The sequence below is a fragment of the Pleurodeles waltl genome, chromosome 12 (genome assembly GCF_031143425.1).
Source record: "Pleurodeles waltl isolate 20211129_DDA chromosome 12, aPleWal1.hap1.20221129, whole genome shotgun sequence".
In the NCBI taxonomy this organism is placed as follows: Eukaryota; Metazoa; Chordata; class Amphibia; order Caudata; family Salamandridae; genus Pleurodeles; species Pleurodeles waltl.
Window position 1 is genome coordinate 170,984,607 of NC_090451.1, and position 22,532 is coordinate 171,007,138.

The 22,532-nt window shown below is 41.6% G+C and overlaps 1 protein-coding gene across 1 annotated transcript in view; it reads right to left on the minus strand.

Annotated features, from left to right (window-relative positions):
- Window positions 1-5,163: 5,163 nt before the first annotated feature.
- The window catches only part of CIBAR2 (CBY1 interacting BAR domain containing 2), a 254,259-nt gene continuing 236,890 nt past the window's right edge, over window positions 5,164-22,532 (minus strand). The window contains exons 9-10 of the mRNA XM_069216272.1: window positions 14,074-14,175; window positions 5,164-12,224 (exon numbers count right to left, since the gene is read on the minus strand). Of these exons, the coding sequence (XP_069072373.1) occupies window positions 12,084-12,224; window positions 14,074-14,175 (243 nt within the window). The 3' untranslated portion in view covers window positions 5,164-12,083. The remainder of the gene's footprint in view (window positions 12,225-14,073; window positions 14,176-22,532) is intronic.

Sequence of the window (22,532 nt, forward strand, 5' to 3'; positions counted from 1 at the left end):
TCTACTGATAAGATTTTTGTGGTTCTGGTGTCAAATCATTTTTTAAAGTTGACTATTTTTTTTAACTGGTGTTCTATTTAGACTCTATTACTGTTGAGGTACTGCATGTTTATTTGCCTGTAAGTTAAGCCTGAATACTTTTGTGCCCAACTACCAGAGGGTTAAGCACAGTTTTATTTTAGGATTGTAGCGGCTGCTTGAGAAGGGTTTACACACCCATCAACAAAAAGGAAAATGTTACTTACCCAGTAAGCATCGGTTTGTGGCATCTAGTGCTGTAGATTCACATGCTCTGCATGCTCCTGCCATCTAGTGTTGGGTTTGGAGGGTTTCAAGTTGTTTTTCTTCAAAGAAGCAGTTTCAGGTCACGGGATCAAGTGACTGCTCCTTCTCAGTGATACTGCGCATGGGCTTTGACTCCTTTATTAGATTGTTTTTCCGTAGGTGGGTAAGGGAGTGTAGAGGAAGCAGAGAGAAAATTGTCCATTCAAGTGTATTTCCATATGTACAACCATATACAAAGAAACTGGAATGGCCATAAGCATATGGGAGGAGGGCGGGGGCATGTCAATCTACAGCACTACATGCCACTAACAGATGCTTAATGGCTAAGTAACATCTTCCATTCAATGGCATGTGTGACTGTAGATAAACATGCTCTGCATAGAGTGTAAAGCAGTCCATTCATGAAAGCGGCGACTAGCCTGTGGTAGCTGCAGTTGATTGGAAAAGTGTTCTCAGCGGTGCTTGGCCTACATTAGCTTGTTGGTGCAAATACATCTACACAATAATGTTTTGTAAATTTATGAGGTGTACACCAAGTAGCTGCTTTACAAATGTCAGCTATGGGAATGTTTCCAAGGAAAGCCATAGTGGCTTCCTTCTTTCCGGTAGAACATGCTCTGGGAGTGACAGGAAGTTGTTGCCCTTATGAGGTCTTTAAAAAGCTATAAAAAGTTGTTTAGTTTTCCTGAACTCTTTTGTCCTATCAATGTAGAACATTAGTGTATGTTTAACATCTAAAGTGTGAAGAGCTCTTTCAGGGACTGAATCAGGCAATGGAGAAAAGAATGGTAACTCAATGGATTGATTAATATGGAATTGAGACCACTTTCGGAAGGAAATTTTGATTGGTACAAAGAACAACCCTGTCTTTATGAATCTGTAAGGAAGGTTCTTCTAAGGTTAGTGCCTGGAGCTCACTAACACGAGATGTGATAGCAACTAAAAAAAAGGCCACCTTCCATGACAGCTGAAGAGGGCATATGTGAAGTGGCTCAAAGGGAGGACACATAAGCCTACTGAGGACAACACTGAGATTCCTTGATGATGCAGGGGGCATTCGTGGTGGAACAACCTGTTTAAGACCTTCTATGAATGCTTTTATTACTGGAATCCTAAAGAGGGATTTGTGTTGTCTGTTTTGTAAGTATGCAGCTATAGCTGCGAGATGCAAGCAAATGGATGTGTAAGCTAAATTTGCTTTTTTTAAATGAAGCAGGTAACAAAAAAATGACTTGAACCCTCACTTTGATAGGATTATTATGTTTTGGTTGACAGTAGCAAACAAAGCGTTTCCACTTTGCAGCATAGCATGCTCTGGTAGTGGGTTTCCAAGCTTCTCTAAGGATGCCCATGCACTCTGCAGGCAGATTTAGATAACCAAACTCTATGATTTCAGGAGCCAAATCACTAAGTTAAGAGATTTGAGGTCTGGGTGTTTGATCTGACCTTGGTTTTGAGTGAGAAGGTCTGGCCTGTTGGGGAGCTCCTCGTGGAGAACAATTGAGATTCAGGAGCGTGGTGAACCAGGGCTGGCATGCCCATGTTGGAGCTACTAGGATCATCTTGAGAGACATTTGCCCGATCTGTCAAACTAGAAGTGGAATGAGAGGGAGAAGAGGAAAAGTGTAAACAAATTTCCCTGACCAGTTCATCCACAAAGTATTGCCCTTGGACTGAGAGTGTGGGTACATGGATGCATAGTTTAAGCATTTTGTGTTTTCTGCTGTGGCGAAAAGATCTATTTGAGGTTTTCCCCCACCTTTGAAAGTAAGTGTGAAGGACTTGTGGTTGGGGTTCCCATGTGTGCGCTTGTTGCTGCATCCTGCTGAGCAGTCTACAAACTCCTCCTTGCCAGTGAGATACTCTGCCACTAAATGAATGTGATGGAGAGCCCATTCCCATATTGTCTGAGATAGCTGTGACAATTGGAGTGAGTGTTCCCCGTTTCTGAAGATAGTACATTGCTCTCATGTTGTCTCTGCAGACTAGTACAACTTTGTGAGAGAGGTGATTTACAAATGCTTTCAGGGCTAGAAATATTGCCTGAAGCTCTGGGAAATTGATATGTAGCAATTGGTGGTGTGAATCCCAATGGCCTGGACCGAGATACTAAAACTGTGTGCCCCAGCCAGTGTACGATGTGTCTGTTGTGAGAGTGATCTGAGGCACAGGGTCGAGAAAAGGCCACCCCTTCAAGAGATTGATGGTGTTCTACCATTGTATAGAGGTGTGTATGGCGGTCTAACAGCACTAGATCTTCGAGGTGACCCTGTGACTGAGGCCACTGACGAGACAGACATTCCTGTAGAGGACACATGTGGAGTCTGGCTTGGGGAACAATGGCAATGCAGGAAGCCATCATCCCCAACAGGTGCATTATGTGCCGAACAAATCTCTTGAAACTGTGGGAGTAGAGTTTGACAGTTCTGAACACGTTGTGGATGGGGTATGCGATCCATAACTCTGCATTCAGTATAGCTCCTGGATAGGGTTGTACCTGAAAAAGCTGTAGGTGGAATTTTACAAAGTTAATTGTGAAACCTAGGTTGTGCAGAAGATCCACTGTCCGCAGAGTGTGATCTTGACATTGTGCTGGCTTTGATAAGCCAATTTTCCAGATAAGGGAATACATGAACATTTTGTTCTTCTGAGATGGTCTGCAACTACTTCTAAGCACTTGGTGAAGAACATGAGAGCTGCAGTGGCTCCGAAAAGTAGAACTTTGAACTGATAGTGTTTTCCTGCAATTACCAATCTGAGGTAGTTGCAGCATTTGAGGATTTGGAAGTAGGCGTCTTTGAGGTCTAGGATAGTCATGAAATTGCTCTTTTGTAGAAGTGATATGACATCTTGAAAAGTAACCATGTGAAAGTGTTCCGATAGAATGTAATGGTTTAAGGGCCTTAGGTCCAGAATAGGTCTGAGAGAGCCATCTTTTTTGGGGATGAATAAGTATAGTCTCCTGTCCCTTGATATTGTATAGGAATGGCTTAGTGGCTCCTTTGATAAGAACAGATGGTACCTCTTGTTTGAGAAGACGGTCTGGTGAGAGTTTGTGAGAGCAAACGGAATGTTTGAAGGAGTAGTTATGGGCTCCAGACAGTAGACATGTTGGATAATGAAGAGGACCTATTGGTCTGAAGTGATGTTGGCCCATTGTAAATAAAAATCCTGAAGTCGCCCCCCGACAGGTGTGGAGTTGGGGGTAGGTTAGATGTAGGTAGTCACTGCATAGTGGTTAAGGTAGAGGAGCGGGTGATGGTGGCTTTACCTCTACCCCGTTTTGTTATCTCTGTAGGTGCCCCTAGAGAATACTCTTGAATAGGCGCTGGAAGGCTGCCTTGCATGAGATGTAGAGGCCTCTGAGGTGGTTGATTTACAACCACCTTGAAATGTGGAGTGATGAAAAGTACCTTGTTGTAAGGGAGATGGTAAAATACCCATGGCTTTAGTGGCATCTTTGTCCTTTTTTTGTTTTTCGAAAGGTAGAGTCCACTTGAGAACCGAAAAATGCTCTTTATTGAAAGGCATATTTAAAACTGTTTGTTGTATTTCTTGTTTAAACCCTGAGCACCTAAGCCGAGCATGTCTTCTAACTAAAATGGTGGTGTTGATACAGCGGTAAGCAGTGTCGGCAGCACCTAGGGAAAATCTAATGGCATTATTACTAATTGTTTGCCCTTCAGTGACAACTTTTTGCCCCTTTTTACGGTGCTAATCTGGGAGATATTGGAGGAGCTCCTCCATTTCATCCCAGTGAGCTCGATCATATCTCACAAGTAAAGCTTGTGCAGAGTCTCCTGTGGCATGACTACTGGCTCTTTTACAGTTAGAAGTAGTCACAAGAATCTGGTGGAACCTAAGACCGTATATGTATGGGATCTGAAGGTGAAGCCTTATAATTAGTATCAACTCTAAGAGTGATCGCTCTAGAGCAAACTGGATCCCTGTGTGTTGATGTTAAGGTGTCAAAAAGAAAGTTCTGTTCAATGTGGTCCCTGTGAAGCTCGACATTGTGGAAGGTAGCTGCTCCAGCAATCACCTGTTGGTAGGATGTAGTATCCTCTGGTGGTGAGAATGTGCTGGGTAAAGATCGGGGTTCATAGAGATCATAGGGTCTGGGTCATAAGTATCCCAGGGTACTGGGGTGTGTCACCTAAATCTCCCACCGTGAATAATGGGGGAATCCGGTGGTGTTAGATCTGCTACAGTAGGAGAGGTGGGTGAACGAGGAGGGGATGATGGTGGAGGTGATAGGCCCTGGGGTACCACTGGTAAACAGTATCTAACATTTTGTTTTGCCCTCCTGTCACAAAGGGTGAGTTGCTACTGTGGCCTGTGACAGTGAAGTAAGTATAGTTTTTTTGCCGCTCAGCCGGCAAGAGAAAGAGGTCCTGGGTTCAATGCCAATTTCATGTCCTAGCTCAATTTCACACTTCAAGCACTGATCCTACCAAACAGTTCTGACACCATCAGCGCACATCCCTTATATGGTTTATAGGAACATGGTTCATTTTCACCATATCGCTTTCTTTTGGTCCTCATAATCTGCCACACTATGTGAACTGGTGGTCCATGGTGATACCTATTCATTTATGCATTAGGAATTTTATTTCTTCATGTACTTGTTATTTATGAAGATATCAGTTTCTCTGCTTCTTTTGCTTTGTAACACTCTTCAGTTATATCACAATAAACAAAGAACATTTGCTCTGTATGTTTAACTCCTGCCTGATGAAAACACCTGAATGGTTGCTCTGTTCTAAGGATAAATTCTGCATAATAGCAATGTTAACTGAACATTTCAACAATATAAAATTGTGCAATGGGGCAAAAAAAGTACACATTTTAAAAAAAGTGAAAAAAGATTCAGAATGGTACACACAGTTCATCTTTAATACGTTGCTTTCACTGACAATTTACAAGAGAAATGCGAACACAGCAGTCAGTTATTACACTTTCCATACATAAACATGCAAATGATTCCACACATCCTATTTAGGAAGCAAAACACTAACATATGGCGAATTGAACACATGAAACAAGTTAACAGTGAAAAACAAATCAGGCACTAACAGAAAACTGAGGTAAGGATTGCAAGCAGATACCCGATGGGTTACTGGGACTGGCAACAAAATGAAAATAATTCTGCTATACTACCGTGACAGGTCTGCCCACTGAAGTTATTTTTTCAGAAAATTCTGCAAAGAATCGTGGCCTCTGAACGATATTCTGTGATTTGTTTATTGTAGGAAATGCAATCATTTGGGGACTGTGAAACTAGTAAGAGATTATATGTGCTAAGAATCACTAGCATCCAGTCTTGAGAAGTAATCAATGCCATATTCACAAAGGGCTGCTCGCCGAGGAAGTCATTGTGGCACTCGCACAGAAAAAAAGGCGTTCTGGTGTGATAATAAGCCTTGCTCCAAGGTGAAAAACGAACAAGAGATGTCTTCGCTGAGATCTGTACTCAAAAGTCAGCCTATAGTGCAAATTTCTGTACAAACGTAGGTACGTTGCATATGTGTAACCTTTGTGGAAATTACACCTTTTAGACATGTGACTATTGCAGGTTATTGTTTGTGTCTGCTTTCATTCGCTTCTAGGATTTCACACAAAACTAGGTTATACCTATATTGGTATATCTGGCATGCTACGAAATGCTGAAGGGGTTTTTAATATGGGTTTGGTGCAAGGTGACAAAGCCCCTTTGCTGTTCTCACGGTCAGTTGTTTGCATTAAATCACTATTGGGCGTGATCACTGACCGACACTGCTGGTCGTGCTGAGAAAATACCAAAAGCTATGCTCCGACCATAAATTGGAACTCGTCCACACCCTAGCACTTTCCCACCTAGGCTATTGCAACAGCATGTACACAGGCCTCCTAAAGAAAGTGTTACGTACAGAAGACAAGCGAGGGGCAGGCCAGCAAGATGGAGCCCAAAAGTAGGTGATGTCATAAATCCCAATGAAGGGAGTTTCATCAATATAAAGTAAACTGGCTCTCCCTATGAACGTTATGAATTAGGCTGAGTGTTGGCAATCCTCTTCAAAACACCCCAATTAAGGAAATGACAATAGCACATATACAATTCAGACTTCTTACAGAGAGGAGGCAACAATGTTTGTTCAAGGGAGGACCTCCATCTGGAATTAATTTTGCGTTCTTCTGACCAACTCACTCCATGAACCTCATGTTTACCATTTAAACTAATCCGTTCCATTCACATCACTATTACCTTGCGATAATGGCTAAATCCTGGAGAATAGTCGCTGGCCCAATAAAAAGCGGCTTGATGCATATTGTACATCAATTAAGAAAGCCTCTGGGTTAAGATGCTTTAAGTAATAATTTTTCTGCAAATCAAATTAATGGTTCATTTCCAAAGCAAGAAGGTTAAGCTGGCTAACAACTGGGCCTTTCACAAAAGTAAACCTGTGAGATAAAAGCAGCAGGAATCTTAGGAATTTAAAGGTTTACTCAAACCTGGTAAGAAAATAAAAAAATGTGATTCACCCTGTAAGGATTGCTGGTTTGGATTTGATGTTTCTCGTGACTTTATAACTGTGATAAACCATTTGCACTTAAGTTAGTGCAGCAGGTATATAACCTAATACCATATTTTTCCATATAAAAACCTTCTTGAGGACCGCCAACTCATTTATGAGAAACCGATTCAATATGAGTAATGTAGTCTGCCCTGCTAGTACAATCTAACCAGGGTGGGATGAGGTGGTCTATGATGATGCTTGTAACATTCCATGAGTGAGCCCAACTCATACAATTCATGGAACTGCCTAGCTTTGAAGTAGGGAAGTCATGTAAATAGACAAAAATCCTTGGAGGGACACAAATTACAAACATGCCTATCCAGTTGGCCACCATATCAGTTTGTGTTGGGAATTATTACTTGAGGCAGATGCGGAGTGGATCTCAGCCTCCCATTGTCTCTCTGTGATATTAATGTAATAAAGGAAGACATGCTTCTCTATGTGCGTCGAGTTTAGGCAGTCCATCCAAATGACTGCTATGAATTTGTGACAACGGAAGCATTCTCAGACATAGGTGGAACCAGGGGAGCGAAGAAAACTGCTAATTCTAATGTCACACTTGTTAAGAACGGATTTTGCAGGAAGTTGTAAACTTAGAGGTGATAGGCAATGCTTTAATGGGTTCAGGAGTTAATGATGTGCTGAGAAAAAGGGATGTATCATTTACATTCCACCAGATGACTGACCAAATTGACCACGGAATTAGTATAAAAATGGAAGCAGAAGGCATTACTATTAGCCAAGGCAGTGGCCATGGAGACTGCTAAAATAGGTCCATCTTTGAAATTAGCAATTGTCTGTCTCACTCTAAAATAATGTGCATTCAATCCACAGGGACATAATTTCTATTTTATGTTAGTATTTAAAAGACATGCTGATAATATGAGTATGAAATCTTTTAATGTCAGGAATTTCGGAGGACTGCGTCTAGTTCTGATGGTTCTGATCTTTGAATAGATTTTTGTTTGACAAAGAAACTCCCATTAGTGAAGACAGACCTTTTTTCAGGTGGGCAAATGGAACATAAGTTCTTTCTTTGAAGAGCACTTACCTATTAGTGCTGAATAACATTTTTGTAACCAACTTAAATGATACTCATTTTACAGACCTAGAAAGGATAAACGGCTGAGTGCACCCATTGGGATTTGAACCAGTGACCGTGAGGTCAAACACAGATTTCTTGACTACAAGCATTAGTCCACTAAGCCACAAGATCCAACCTCATTTGTGATCTGAAAGTTTTTACACACTGCACATACTTAAGTCCCCCGCTTAATTGTGTAAATTCACTAACCAATAATTAGTACAATATGATTTCCTAAATTAGGCACCAAACTTAGAACATAGTAGCCCAACTACTTGTTTTGAAAACAGTGTCCTTACTGAGGCTTGTGTATCTGCACTAACCAAAGAATAAAGAACAAAAGGTATTGCATTTGGGTAGATTGATTACTGGACATAATTTCAAGTTTTATTTTTTTCCCACTAAAAATATATTGCTTAGAAACCGTCCTGGATGAAATAAAGGTAATTTTATTGTATCCTCTTGTAGTAGTTCTTGAATTTCTTGATGCACTAAACTCTGATCTGTTTGAGAGAGATGATAATAATGTCTATTTGGTAAGCTTTTATAGCTTGAAGAACCCAATGGTCTTAAGAAAATGAAGACCAATTTTATATAAAAAGTACTATGGGACCTGTTAGTAAGAGAAGCAGATTTTGTACACTTACTGTTAGAGGAATGTCTTGAATGTCTTCTTTGAAATGATTTTGAAGCATTTCCTTTTTTAAAGGAACAAGGAAGCTCTATGGCTCTATAGTTCCTTTTACTGAGGAATCTACAGTTTCCTCTTGAAGGAAAGAATTGGGGACTGGGGTCGTGTTGAAAATGACTGACTGAAAAACATCTTCTTCTGCTGCCAGTCCTTCATAAAACAATACTTACCCAAAGCCCAACTTTCACTCCAAAAAGTGTTTGATTTATTTTTGTAAAAGCGTTGACATATTTAGGAACCTCTTTGATGAACTGGTCTCGGAACAACAGACCTTGAGATGAACTGGTCAGTTAGAGGGCAAGACAAGATTAGGCTACCATCTATATTGTGGTTCCCAAGAAGGGTCACCCTGCAAACTGTAAATATGTCCCCTATGTGAATGGAAGGTGTTGAAGAGTTGGAGTGCAGGACATAGGGGTGCTCAGAAGAAAACTGGTCTTTTGATGTTAAGATGGTGGTTGCTCCTTACAGCCTTTGTTTGATATTTGGACATCACAGTATAGTGACCCACTATATACAGATTGGAAAGATAAGCTGGATGTTTAATGTCTCCTCATTTGGTCCTGCATCTTCAAATCCTTGGGTGATTACAACCAGTTCAGAGTGAATGGTCATTCCTGGGAACAACTCAGTAGGACTGTTGATGGAAAATAGGTCTTACAATATTTCTATTTATAATAGAGCTTCCACTGTGCTGTTTTCTCTGCAAATTTTACCTTTTCTGCTCATCCCCTTGCTCATCCATGGTTTAATATAGCATAGTTTTCCAGTTAGGAGTATCCAAACACAAGATACATGTGAAAATCATATGATTCACTCACTGAAATACAATACACTTCAAATATTCATAGTTAAGTCAAAGAAGCAGAAAGCCTCCTTTACGTCATGAAATATGTGGGGTGACTTTACATGTCATCTTTGAAATAAGATTAAAAAGCACATTTGCTATTCAAAGGGTAAAAATAACAAGCACCTAAAATGAAGCATAATGTAAACTAATTACTATTTTATGTGGAAGAGACCAAGGGCCAGGTGTATGTAGGTTTGACTTTGGGATTTGCTAATAGTGAATCTTAGCGATTCGCTTTTAGGAAATCGTAAACTGCGATGTATAACAGTGTGTCTAACACTGATTGCGATTCCCAATGGGATTGCAAATGGCCTACCTCTTCAATGTTCATGAGGTAGGTCGCAATTTGCGACCCCATTGTAAAAGGCGGCATTCACAGGCCACCATGTCTGTGACTGCTTTTCAAATAAAGCAGTTTTTGTGTGTGGAAATGCAGCCCGTTTTCCATAAAGGAAAACGGGATGCATTTCAAATAAAAAAAGAACTTCTTTTTCCTCATTTTTTCAGAGTAGGCAGTGGTTCGTGGGACCACTACATGCTCTGAAAAAATATTTTCGCTTCCATTCACAAAAGGGAAGGAGTCCCATGGGAACCTTCTACCGTTTGCAAATATGTTGCCATCAACTTGGAGTTGGTGGTAACTGTGATTGTTTTGCGACCGTATTCACAATCGAAAAACAATCTTACATCCCCTGTGACTCGCTATGAGGAGGGGACACCTTTGGCACGACCCTTCCTAATAGCGACTCACAAATCTATTTTGCGAGTCGGTAACAGGTTACTGACTCGCAAAATAGGACTGTTACAAGGGGGAAAAGCCTTTTCACAGTACCAGACGGCCCGGTGGGCCTTTAGTGTCCAGGAAAAGGCTTTCATACATCTGACCCCAAATGCTGGAGATAGGAAGGAGTTTAGGCACAAAATATGACTTAGTAAAAGCACCAAAGTGAACGCTCAGGCCTTGCTTGGGTAAACAATATTTACGATGGAAGTGCAAGTGAAAACCCCAAACAACATTTATTTCAAGAAATATTCGAAACAGAAAATTCTCCTCAGGAAGTTCAAGCAGGCTGGTCCTGCACATAGTTGACACCTGGTTGATAACAACATGCACCCTATTCATAACCATTACTTGTTCAGAGATAATATTGTGGTGCCTCTTGTAAAAGTCTAAAAAGTCCCAAGAGAAAATGCTTAAAAGACCAGGAATCCCCCAGGCCCATACCACCTTCCTCTCTAGTGACTGAGAAACCAGTGAGTAAAGGGGAGGGAGGATTATGTGGTGGGGGAGGAGAGACAGTATTTTGTGGAGCCCCAAACGTGACAATCAATGAGCCTTGAGCCAGCAAAGTGTTCTACCCCTACCAGGTTATGTGCCCACTGCTTCATCCAAATCTTAAACCAAGAGACTGTATCAAATGTGCTTAGATTATAGCTGCATACCGTGAACCATCCTTTATAAACTAAGGGCCAGATTTAGAGTTTGTGGTGACAGAAAAAATACAAATTTCAGGAGTACAGAGTGAAATGAATGGGCAGACCCAAGTCTTTAACAAAATGGGCAGTGACCAATCCCAGTTACCACCAAGATGGAAGCATCCTCCCTCAACTGGGGCCCATCCCATTGGAGTCAGGGAATTCTCGCAAGATGATGTGTTCAGAAAGAATTAAAAAGACAGCCTCTGCTGTTGTAGGCAACTTTTGGGGCCAAAATAGGTGGAAACTAGTCACGGAATTTTAACAAAATAATTTGCTGCCCACTAAAGACTAGGCAGATGGTACTATTTCAGGTAAAATAGTACATAATTCCGAAGGCCTTTAAGGCTATGAATTCATCCGAGGATACCTTTTGTCCACCCCCTAATTGGCTTACAATTTATTACACTATACAACATATCCTTTTACAAAGAGTTAGGTTTCATTTTGGGATTTGTCCACTTGGTAGGAAATGCTGCACTTGAAGAGACTGAATATTCAAGTTTCATATGATTGTACTGATCACCTGGAAATGACAACTTTAAAATCTTGACTTGCCTTTTCAGACACACCTGGTAGACTAGAATGAGTGATTCATTTAAACAGTATAAACTCATAAATCTCTCTGGGCTCACAGTTCAACTATACTTATTTGCTGGCGATCAACCAGCAGTTGAGCAAAAGTACGGCATAAGTCAAGCACAGTGCATAAAGCCAAAACTTGGACTGCCATAACAGTGAAAACACCAATACTAGTCAACGTGACTGAAGCTAAGCTGTGTACCAGAAGACAGCCTAAAAGAGCAGAGGGTGTGGAACTGTCCGAAACGGGTACCCTATAACTTACTGCAACCACTTCCAACAACTTCTTCCTTCCGATTCAGGTTTAAAGACATCAATAATATTTACAGCATAAATAAAACAGTATTAAATTTAACTCTTAAGAATAACTGATGTCTTTCTTAAGGATGTGAACAGATCTGTACTTTTCTCACCAACATATGGAATATTTCAATGAAGTTCGGTGAACAAAACAAGTGCACTCTCCTCACTGTAGCTCTTTGAAATGAACGACAGTGATGGCAGCAAATGCACAAAAGGTGTAACACATCCTCATTCTTGGGTTCGGTCCCAGAAGAATTATCTTCGGACCCGTGCATATTCTGCACTGCTATAGTCCTCTTCTTCCTCTTCCTCTTCCTCCTCCTCCTCCTCTTCCTCTTCACTCTCGACCTCTACTGGCTTCTTTGACCTTTTTGTAGGAAGGGTGCTTTGGGCACTCTGTAGAGAGAACTATTTCAGTTATTTAGGTTTCACAGACCAGACCAGCATCAACTATTGGGGTACTCTGCAAAGTATTCCTCAAATTATAAGATTATTTAACTATAATGGCCTTTTTAATCATTGTGCATTTATTTTCTGAATTAAAAGACAGTAGTAAAATTTGCCTACATGAGGGACCCAGAGCAAATTTTCAAGAGAGACCCAAAAGCAATGCTGCCCAATGAAAGGCACATTTTCTGCGTTTTGAATAACAGAAAACAAGAGTTGGTGAACAAGCTGAAACAAGTTTACCCTTGTTTACTAAATAAAAAACTAAAAATTAACACAATCCTAGAAGAAGACTTGTTTTTGGGACTGGAACTCATATGCTTATTACACTATATAAAGTAAGGTCTGCAGTGATGTGAAAAAGAAAAGCAGACCCCCTCACACACCAAAAGATTCGATGGTTATACAAAATAAGACATAGCTGCAATTTGTCTATTACTCACCAAGTCCTAACAGTAGATTAATCTAACCTCGTGGGACAAAGGAAATAACATTTATTTCAATTTGTTAATATGTATTAAACAAAAAGACAGCCAACTTTCAATAGCATTACATGAAAATGTAAGTGCAGCCGGTAATTTAGAAAAAAAAAACTCCAAGTAAACATTTACACCAAGAGTTTCAGTCTCTCACGTGGCCTGGGATGACTCTGGCTATCTCATGCTAAAAAACCTGTTTTAGCTCGAGATGTGTGTGCACTCTTTTATGCACAATTCCCTTTAGGCCCTGCCACACACTCTCAGTGATGCTGAGGCTTTGACCAGATATGGTAATTTGAAAATCTTTTAATTTTCTCTTTTTCAGCAATTACATACTGCATTTTCTGGTGTGTTTTGGATCATTGTCCATTTGTGATCCACTTTTGAGAAAGCTATAGCTGCTTGTCAGATGGTTCACATTTTCCTCTAAAACACTCTGGCTTATAGAGGAGTTCATGGCGGACTCAATGATTGACAGTTGTTAGGATACTGCGGCAACACAGCAGGCTCAAATCATAATGCCACAACTACAATTATGGACACCTGGTAAGAGGAGCTTGTAGTGATAAGGAATGTTTGGTTTTCATCAAACAAGTAGTCTGTTACAGCCAAGCAAGCAACTCCCATTTACTCTCCTATGTCCAGAGGACACTCTTCCATGTGTTGTGGTCCATTTAGTCGCTTCTTCCTTGAAAGCCATACTTGCCCAGTCTTCTCCCAATGAGAAAATCATAAACTCTAAAATTTCTAAGGGTTCCAAAATATTTCTAGGAGCATCATATGGCCTGGTGTTGGAATAATCAGCAAATACCTCAAAAGGTCTCCATTTTAAATTAGCTTTCTAACTAATTTAAAAAGACTTTATATTGTTTGAAAATAAAACTAGGAGACTGATGAGCAGCAACAAAGCCTGTTGTGGATTCCTTTTGACCTTGGTTTGATATGTTACTACAAACGTTAATGCTCCAGACCAAGCTAATAAAAAAATAAAAAGTCTCATTTTATAGGTTTGTGATAGCATACTCAAGTGTACTCGTTTGGCAGCACCTGATTATAATCAAAGCCTTAATCGATAAGGGAGCAAGAAGGGTGCACTTTGTTTTTAAAACAATGCTCTTGAATGTTAGCATTTCTAAAACAGAAAAATGGCTAACAATGTAAAAATATGAGTTATTTGTTTCATTAAGTAAAATGTATCTAACATTAGGATTTGGTAAGGACTAGACAACAGTTTGTTTTATATAAATATGTAAAACCACAGACTCCTACAGGGTGTACTTTTATTCAGTTTGGTGTAGCTATTGTAAGTGGTCACTCACCTGACTGCCTATGGACCACGGTAAGCTGGAGGAAAAATGTGTTGCATGGACCGGTCGTATATCTTGGGTTCCTTGACTCATACGGATTGCAGACCTAAAATCCTGTTTTGGAAAATTAGCAACTTAGAGTAAAATCACAATAATAAATGCAACAAACAGAACACAATAATTTTGCAAACAAATTTAAACCACACCATGTTCAAAGAGATGTTGAGTCATGCCACTCATGCATCATGAACTTGCCCAGCACAACTGCAACTGTTCTAACCCACCTCCCTCTGCTCTCTGCTATGGGAATTGCTAAGCTTCAGTGTCTCCTTCACCTGCTGCAGAGCCAAGTCTAAACAAAGTGAAAAGTGGACATTGGCTACTGGCCAAACATATTCCAAATTGTGGGTCAATGGCATTTTCCTTAAGAGGCACTGTTATTCATATTACGTGCCCATTGAAAAACTGTAATCAGCAATTTTGCAGACTGACGTATCTTAGATCCTTAGAAAGTGGTAGGGGGGCAGGCACTGAATATGGCAAAATAGCTCAGTGGTTTAATGGGTGTCCTTCAGAGGCACATGTGTGTGACACACCAAACAATTATAACAAGACCAAGCAAGATTGTGCTATAATGCATACAAGTGAGAAACACTGGAAATTGAAAATACAACCTTCACATAATGTGCCTCTCCCTATAGGACACAACACCAAAAAGCAAGCATTGGTAGTTCCAATAGGTCTAACTTCAACGTACACCCTCACTTTAAGGAGAATGTACGCCGCTGAGATGGATTAAGAGCATGATAGAACAGATAGGTCTCGAGCTTTTCATGAAAGACCAGCTGGTTGGATGTACGTTTCTGCACCTCAGGTAATTTATTCCTTGTGAACAGGAGTGAGAATGGAGAAAGTGTCCCTCTGCATTGCTGAGAGAGAACATGAGCACAACAAGAGTGCATGAGAAGAATGAAGCATGCAAGAGGCAATAGAGAACCGAAGGTGAGAGCTGAGATCAGTGCAAGCAAGTCACTTGTGCACCATGCAATGTTAAAGTCTGAGATGCAACAAAGATGCACATTAAGTATAAGATGTACAGCTATGTTTTGGACAATCTGGAGGACACAGATAAGAAATTTGGGTCATACAATGGATTGATATGTCTTGTATAAATAAGTTTGAGTAATTATTAGCTCAAAACGCACATTTCTTATTCGTACAGTATCGGTGGACTACCTTTATTTCCTGCTTTACATGGACCCAACCACTGTATGTATAAGAAAGAACAGAAATGGAACAAAACGACGAGGCACATCAAAGGTAGTCTATTTGATTAAGGCAAAGAGAGTCACAATCAGAGATCTCTCCCTATGCCCACCTTTCTCTCGGCCCAGATCTCTCTCTCTGCCCAGATCAGCCAGATTCTTGTCCTCCTTGTGCTTTGTTTTTTAAGTCAAGCGCTCTGACCTGTTGTAATCTATCTGTGGGCTTTTAACCACGCCCACCACACTGCCATCACTATCACTGGTTCAGGGGCTTGCCTTCAAAAACCCTTTGTTATCATTGGCAAATGCTTAACGTTTGTCCCTCCTGGGGAGATTTGGTTACCGTCTTAGACATCGACCTTGTTACATGGATAATTTCGTGTTTGCCAAAATGTTTGACTGCAAGCAAACTTTTTCCCTTCTGTTTCTCTCCTTCGCGCTCACGGCAGCCATGGCGCTTTAAATCTGCTCGCTTTTGTCAACTGTTTTCTTTTTGTTTTCAGCTCTAACTCGAGCAACTGCGTGACCCATTCCATTGCAAATGGGTGTCTTCCTTACTTTGGCCTGTGCCTTTTTCATCGGTTTTAGTGCCTTTCCCTTTTGTGCCGTTTTTCCCCCTCCTTTTTCTCCTGCTTGTTTTGCCACTACCTACCTCCCACTAGCCAAGCCCACTGCCACCCAGTGCACCTCCCAGGATCTGCCTATTGTGCAGCCACACCAAAGGAAGGAACCCTGGTTTTCCTACACCACTGTCTGACCCCAAGCCCTGAACCACGGATGCCATGACAACCACTGCTGCCAAACCACCCCTCGATCCACAGCAGAACCTTTCTCCTGCATCATCAGATCACCCAAAAACACACCATCCACCACCAGACAAACCAACCAACACAACCCACCTACTTGACAACAACTTGCCTGCCTCCTCCTCAACACAATCTCACTTTGCAAACATGCCACCGAGATCTGGGACCTCATCACTACCCTCACCCATGAAGTTGTCTGGCTCACATTTGCGTCTGCTCCTGACATCGCCATAGCCACACCCAAAGGATACAAGATCACACACCAAAACCGCATCAACAAACCTGGAGTATGGATCACCATCATCCACAAAGAAAACATCTACTGCATTACCCACACAGAAGACACCATCCAGACCATGGAACACTTCAACTTCAAACTCCAAACAAATGGGAAAACCAGTATCAGAGGCATCCTTGCCTACAGACCTCCTGGACCACGCACCAGCTTCTGCACCATCATCCCCAAATTCATCGCCCCTCTTACCATTGACTCCAAAGACTACATCTTCCTCTGAGATCTGAATTTCCATCTCACCAACCTCAAGGACACCAACTCCACCAGTCTCCTCGAAAGCATGAATAACACTGGGCTCATCCAACTTGTCACTGACTCCACTCAAAACGCTGGACACATGCTGGACCCCATCTTCACCTACAGCAACTGGGTCAAGTACAGCTATATCACTAAACTCGCCTGGACTGACGACTCCATCATACACTTCAACATCTCACCCCCCCCCCCCCCCCCCCCCCCCCCCTACGAAACCACCACCATCATCATAAACTCTGTTCACCCAGATGCCACCACGGACCACTGCCCGCACATTTTTAACCACAGAAGCTGCAGGATCAGCAGCAAGATCACCACACTCTTCAACTCCTCACTTGCTACGGCCACCTTTCCCGAAGACTGGAAACATGCAGATGTCAAACCACTGCTCAAGAAATCATCTGCCAACCCAAACAAGCCTAGCTTTCCTGACTATCCGCAGATTCCACTGTGTTAGAATCGGTGGACATTCCTTTAATTTCCAAGCTGCCAAACACTGGAATTCACTTCCTGTTAACTTGCGCTCAGCTCTTTCAAGGGCCATTTCTCGAAGAAAAAAAAAAAGCCTTACTCTTCAATCATGAATAGTTTTTAATAGATTCTAGTCTGCACTGTATCCAGCGCTGGGGCACCCCAGTTAGAGCAGCTTTTGCGCTTCATCCATTAAATCTCCACTCTATGTTTCTGCTGCTCTTTTTATAACAGTGTGTTTTATAAACAAACTGGCAGCGAGATGATGGTAGAATACTCTTCCTGGTGTGATCTGGAGACTCTGCCCTCACACCCTCCCATATCCTCTCCTCATCTTAATCTTCCTCTGAAAGTTTCCCTTTAGATCGTAATGGGTTCTGTCTTGTTCATGCAAGTCATCCTCAAGGTCATGCCAAAGTCACAATCTTATTCCTGTCGTCCTAGGCACATCTTTGCATATGTCTCTTGCTCTTCACAATGTCTTGTTTTTTTAAGTTACATATGCATCGGTGGCTTTGTGTAATACCGGTCTTCTACTTCTGAGTTTTGGATTCTCAAACCACTGCCTGACATCGACTCAAAGTCTTTGTTAAGATACTGAGCTTGATAACTACTTCTCATGTGGTTTTCAATACAAAGGTGTTTTTGCTGGACTTTTGGAAGTTGAATCTGACCCTTTGGGACTTATCGTTTCATTGCCTGTATTATCTTCCAACTTGGTGGAGGACGACTGTCTACTAAACGTTGATATGTTTTTTTTCACTGTGCTTTGAAATGAAATAATATGCTAATTAATGCTTTAGAGCCGAACATTTAAGACTCCTTTATCTTAGTTTGATGAAGTTTACTCATCTTTAGAATCAAAAGCAAAATTCTGTACAATTTTATGAACTGACAATTTTTACCTATTCTTCATGTTTGGAGCCTGAGTGCAGTATACTGAACATCTGGCCCATCTTTCTTTCGTTCAAAACTAGAAACATGAAAAACTATTACAGAAAACTGCTCGGTGACTGGATCTGATCTTGCCAATATGGAATAGGCTCACTGTTTTCCATTTTGTTTTCAGTGTTTTTAGATTAACATGTTCCAAACCCTCTGGAGATATAAATTGCACAGGTACCAATGCCTACAATAGGAAAAAACCTAAACTTTCATGCCCATCACAGAAAACACACTAAGCATTTCACAAACCCACATATGGGAACTGTACATTAGTTTTGAGGATTTGTAGAGCTCATGGTTACCCGAAGGCCTCCCAGCACAGAGGACGATCACTAGGTAAGAGGAACAGACCCAAACAGGGAAAAATACAGTTTTCAATTTTCGACGAAAAGAAGATTCTGACATGTCATGACGAAGTTCCAAGGGGAGGGAATTCCAGATCTTAGCTGCTCTACAGGCAAAGGATCTACTCCCCCATCTAATGTTCTTAGCACAAAAGGAGTTAATTAAAAAAAGCTGAAGAAGATCCGAGTATTCTCAGGGGGGTATAGGGAGTGATCATTCGTTTGAGGAAGACTGGACCCTTGTTTTGAATGGCTCGGTGAATAAAACACATATCTTTAAAAATAATGTGTTGTTCAATTGGAAGCCAATGGAGGGAAGCCAAGGCTAGAGTGGCAGATGAATGTCTAGGGGTGTTTGTGAGTAGGCGAGCAGAAGCATTCTGCACCACCTGAAGTCTCTTTAGACATGCAGGAGAGAGCTCAGGAGCAGTACGTTCCCATAATCAAGACCTGAAAGTATCAGAGCGTGAGTAAGAAGTCTTTTGGCTGAAAATAGAAGTAATTTAAAGATTTTCTTAAAGGTTCTTGGAAAACTGAAACAGGTAGCTGACAGTTTCTTAGAATAGCATTCCATTGTAAGGTGCGGGTCTAGCCAAAAGCTGAAGCTTTTTATGGAATCTTTAGGCGGAGGGTAGATCCTTAGGCAAGTTCACTGCTAAGGATGGGGACCCAAGTAAGGAAGGATTCCCGACGATCATAACTTCTGTTTTCCCATCATTGAGCTTAAGCTTGCTCTCTATCATCCATCTGGCGATATCTGAGAGACAGGAAGATAAGGTAGTCTGTTCTTGGGTATTCTAAGCAGAAGTAGACCAACTGAGTATCATCCGCATAAGATACTAGAGATAGTCTATGTGGCTCAATAATTCTTGCTAGGGGGCTGGGGGGGGACATATAAATGTTAAAAAGAGTATGGCTCAGAGATGAGCCCTGTGGCACCCCACAACTGAGTAGCAGAGGTTTAGAAAAAAAAAATTTGATCTAGGACTTGAAAGGTCCTGTCCTTCAGGAAGTCAGAGAGCCACTCAAATGGGGTCCCTGAAAAGCCCATCCAAGAGATTCTCTGAAGAAGAATATTATGATCTACAGTATCGAATGCAGCACTCAGACGCAGAAGGATAATTGCTACATAGCCACCTGAATCCATGCGCTGACGGGTATCCTCGGTAACCGCCAACAGGGTAGATTCCGTGCTATGCAAAGGTCTGAAACCCATATGAGTGTGATGTAGAAGATTGTAATCCTCGAGAAAGCCTGAAGTTTGTTTGTTAACATGTTTTTCGATAATTTTAGATTTTATCGGCAGAAGGGCAATAGGTCTATAATTGCTCAATGACCTAGGATCAAGCCTATGATTTTTTTATAATGGTTTGATGACAGCATGTTTTCAGTTTTGTGGAAGCTGACCAGAGGTGAGAGAATTTGAGAATTCTAGTTGGAACAGGCACAATATCGTCCGCGCCGGGGATTAATATAGACAGTGGGGCAGGATCAAGGGGAGAGCCTGATTTTATAGTGCATAGGAGATCGAGAACTAGGTTCTCAGTCAGAGGCTGAAATGCTATGAAGGTGACATTTGAAGGGTCTTGAAATGCCGTAGTGGCTTTTTGTGCGGACAGGTGAGAGAAGCCTGGTTGAATATCAAGAACTTTTTCATGAAAGAAAGCTGCCAAATTTTTACTCTGCTCCAAAGATGCTTGCATTGGGCTGCCGGGAGAAGGGTCTTGAGTTAATTCTTTACAAATTGTAAAGGTTTCTTTAGGAGAATTGGAGGATTGATTCTATTCTGGCAGCACAGAACAGTCCTTGTGCAGTTTTAATTTCCGCATGATAGTCTCTGTTTGCTGCCCTATATTTACGTTTAGAGTCATCGTCATAGAAAGGAAATGGAGAAAAACCTAAGTGTTTACATATCTTTTTATGTTGCCGTATCTTAGGAGAAAACCAAGAGGACTTCTTGGTACATGCAATGATATGGAAGGTCTTAGCCGGAAGTACATTGTCCAGGGAGTTGGAAATCCATTCATTAAATGTTGACCCCAAGCAAGTTTCATTAGTAGTGGAGAGCGGATGATGAAGTTCTAAACTATCTATCCAGTTTTTGTGACTTAACTTAGACCAGGGGTGATGGGTGGTAGTGCTAGATGAGGACTGTGGGGGTGCAGGGGTAGGAGGGAGTGAAAGAGAAACTAGACAGTGATCAGTCCAAACTAAAGGGAGTAGAGGCAAAACCAAAAGGTTTGACAAATTACTAAACACCAAGTCGATGGTGTGTCCTTTAATATGAGTGGGGCTTGGATCAACTGTGCAGATCTAAAGTTGCTAGATCTGTCAACAGAGTGTTTGCCAGATTGTTATGTTCATCAACAACGTGTATATTAAAATCACCCAAAATGGTGGAGTTAGAGTTCCTACAGGCAAAGTCTGACATTAGTTCTGGTACAACCTGAAGAAATGTCCTCTCTGGACCAGGAGGATGATAAATTAATGTTCCGGAGAGAGTAAAGGTAGACTTATTTGTTTACAAGAAAAAGAGACTTTCACAGTCTGGAATAGCAAGTTTTAGGTAGTAGAATTTATAGTATTTTTAACAATGATTGCGATTCCACCTCCTTTGGAGTGAGGTCTCTGTGTATATGACAATCATGGGGAAGAGCCATAGCTATATCGGGACCAGAGTCCTCAGATAGCCAGGTTTCTGTTAGAAATAACACCTCCGGAGCATGATCAATTAATAGTGAGAAAATATGGAGTTTATGAGCTGGCAGGGAACGACAGTTGAGTAGAAGTACTTGGCAACCTCCACCAAAGCTGTTCCGCTGCTGGAAAGGGAAATGAGACAAGGGAGACCAGTGACACACATTGCAATGTATAATAGGTGAGTCAGGATTTAAAGAGTGTTTGCAGAGGTGAGAAGTGTACTTCCTGATAGCTGACAGTTGAGAAGCTGAGTAGACTAAGCTTTCGGGAGAGCCCCAGGTAGCATTCCTGGACCCTGGTCACGAACCGGCACGGACGGGTGCAGACGGGCTTGCCTTAGGCACGCGGCCGCTGCAGGCTCGCTTCATCAAGCCCATTATACTGGGCCGGAGCTGCAGGCAAGAAAGACTAGACCGCCTCCTAAAATGGCGGCTCTAGTTGGAACAAGCAAGAGGGTGGACAATGGCCGTTTTAGTGAGGAGAGGCGTGTCAAAATGCCACCGAACACGGGCATGTAAAAACAGGTTAAAATATCAGTAAAACAATCTCAGTAGTAAAAGGTAAGTAAGCAACACAAGGATTATGCAAAATTAGTTAGGGAAAGTCAAATACCTTTAGCCTAGTGATCCCCACACATTTTGCAGGTTATCTGGCCACCAAGGATGCTTCCCTCTTTGCAGGGATCTCATGTGGGTGACTTTGTAGTGGGACTTAGTACTGCTCCCACCAGAGCCGTGAACGGGTATACTACTGAGGATGCACTTCGCTTGGAAATAATGATATCGCCCAGCAATGATTGACAATACCCAGACAGACCAGTGCAGTGGCCATTCGGAGCCACAGGAACTAGCAGTATAAAAAGCCTCCAGCCTTGACAAGTCAACTGATATTCAAAGATCATGCAGCTACGGACTGAAGCCTTATGGTTGAGTTGCTCATGGGAGTGAAGCAGCAGTTTCAGTGCAGCTCTGAAGTTCTTACTTGCATCCTTCTTTCTACCTCTTGAGGAGGTAGAGCCTTAGCATTTCAAGCAACTGTGATGGGCAACTCTGCGCTGAAGCACTCCATATTTTTTCCAGACTCATCTGTTTAGTCCTGAACAGCCTTTAGTACTTTACAACTGGTGTGTAAGAGGGCTTTGACATTGATCCCATTTGTTTATAGAACTGCCTTTAGAAGACATTAGAATGCCCTAATTTGAGTGGCCTGTTAAGTTCTGTTAACTTTCCACTCTGAAATTATCATTACCAGGAGGCTGGGGGAGGGGATTAACAGGATAACAGTGATTATACATTTTGGGGGAATAACTTGGGAATTCACAAGATTATGTGGATTTTTTTATATTTTCTTTGGAGTTTCACAAGAAAATACCACTGCTTTTAACAGTCAA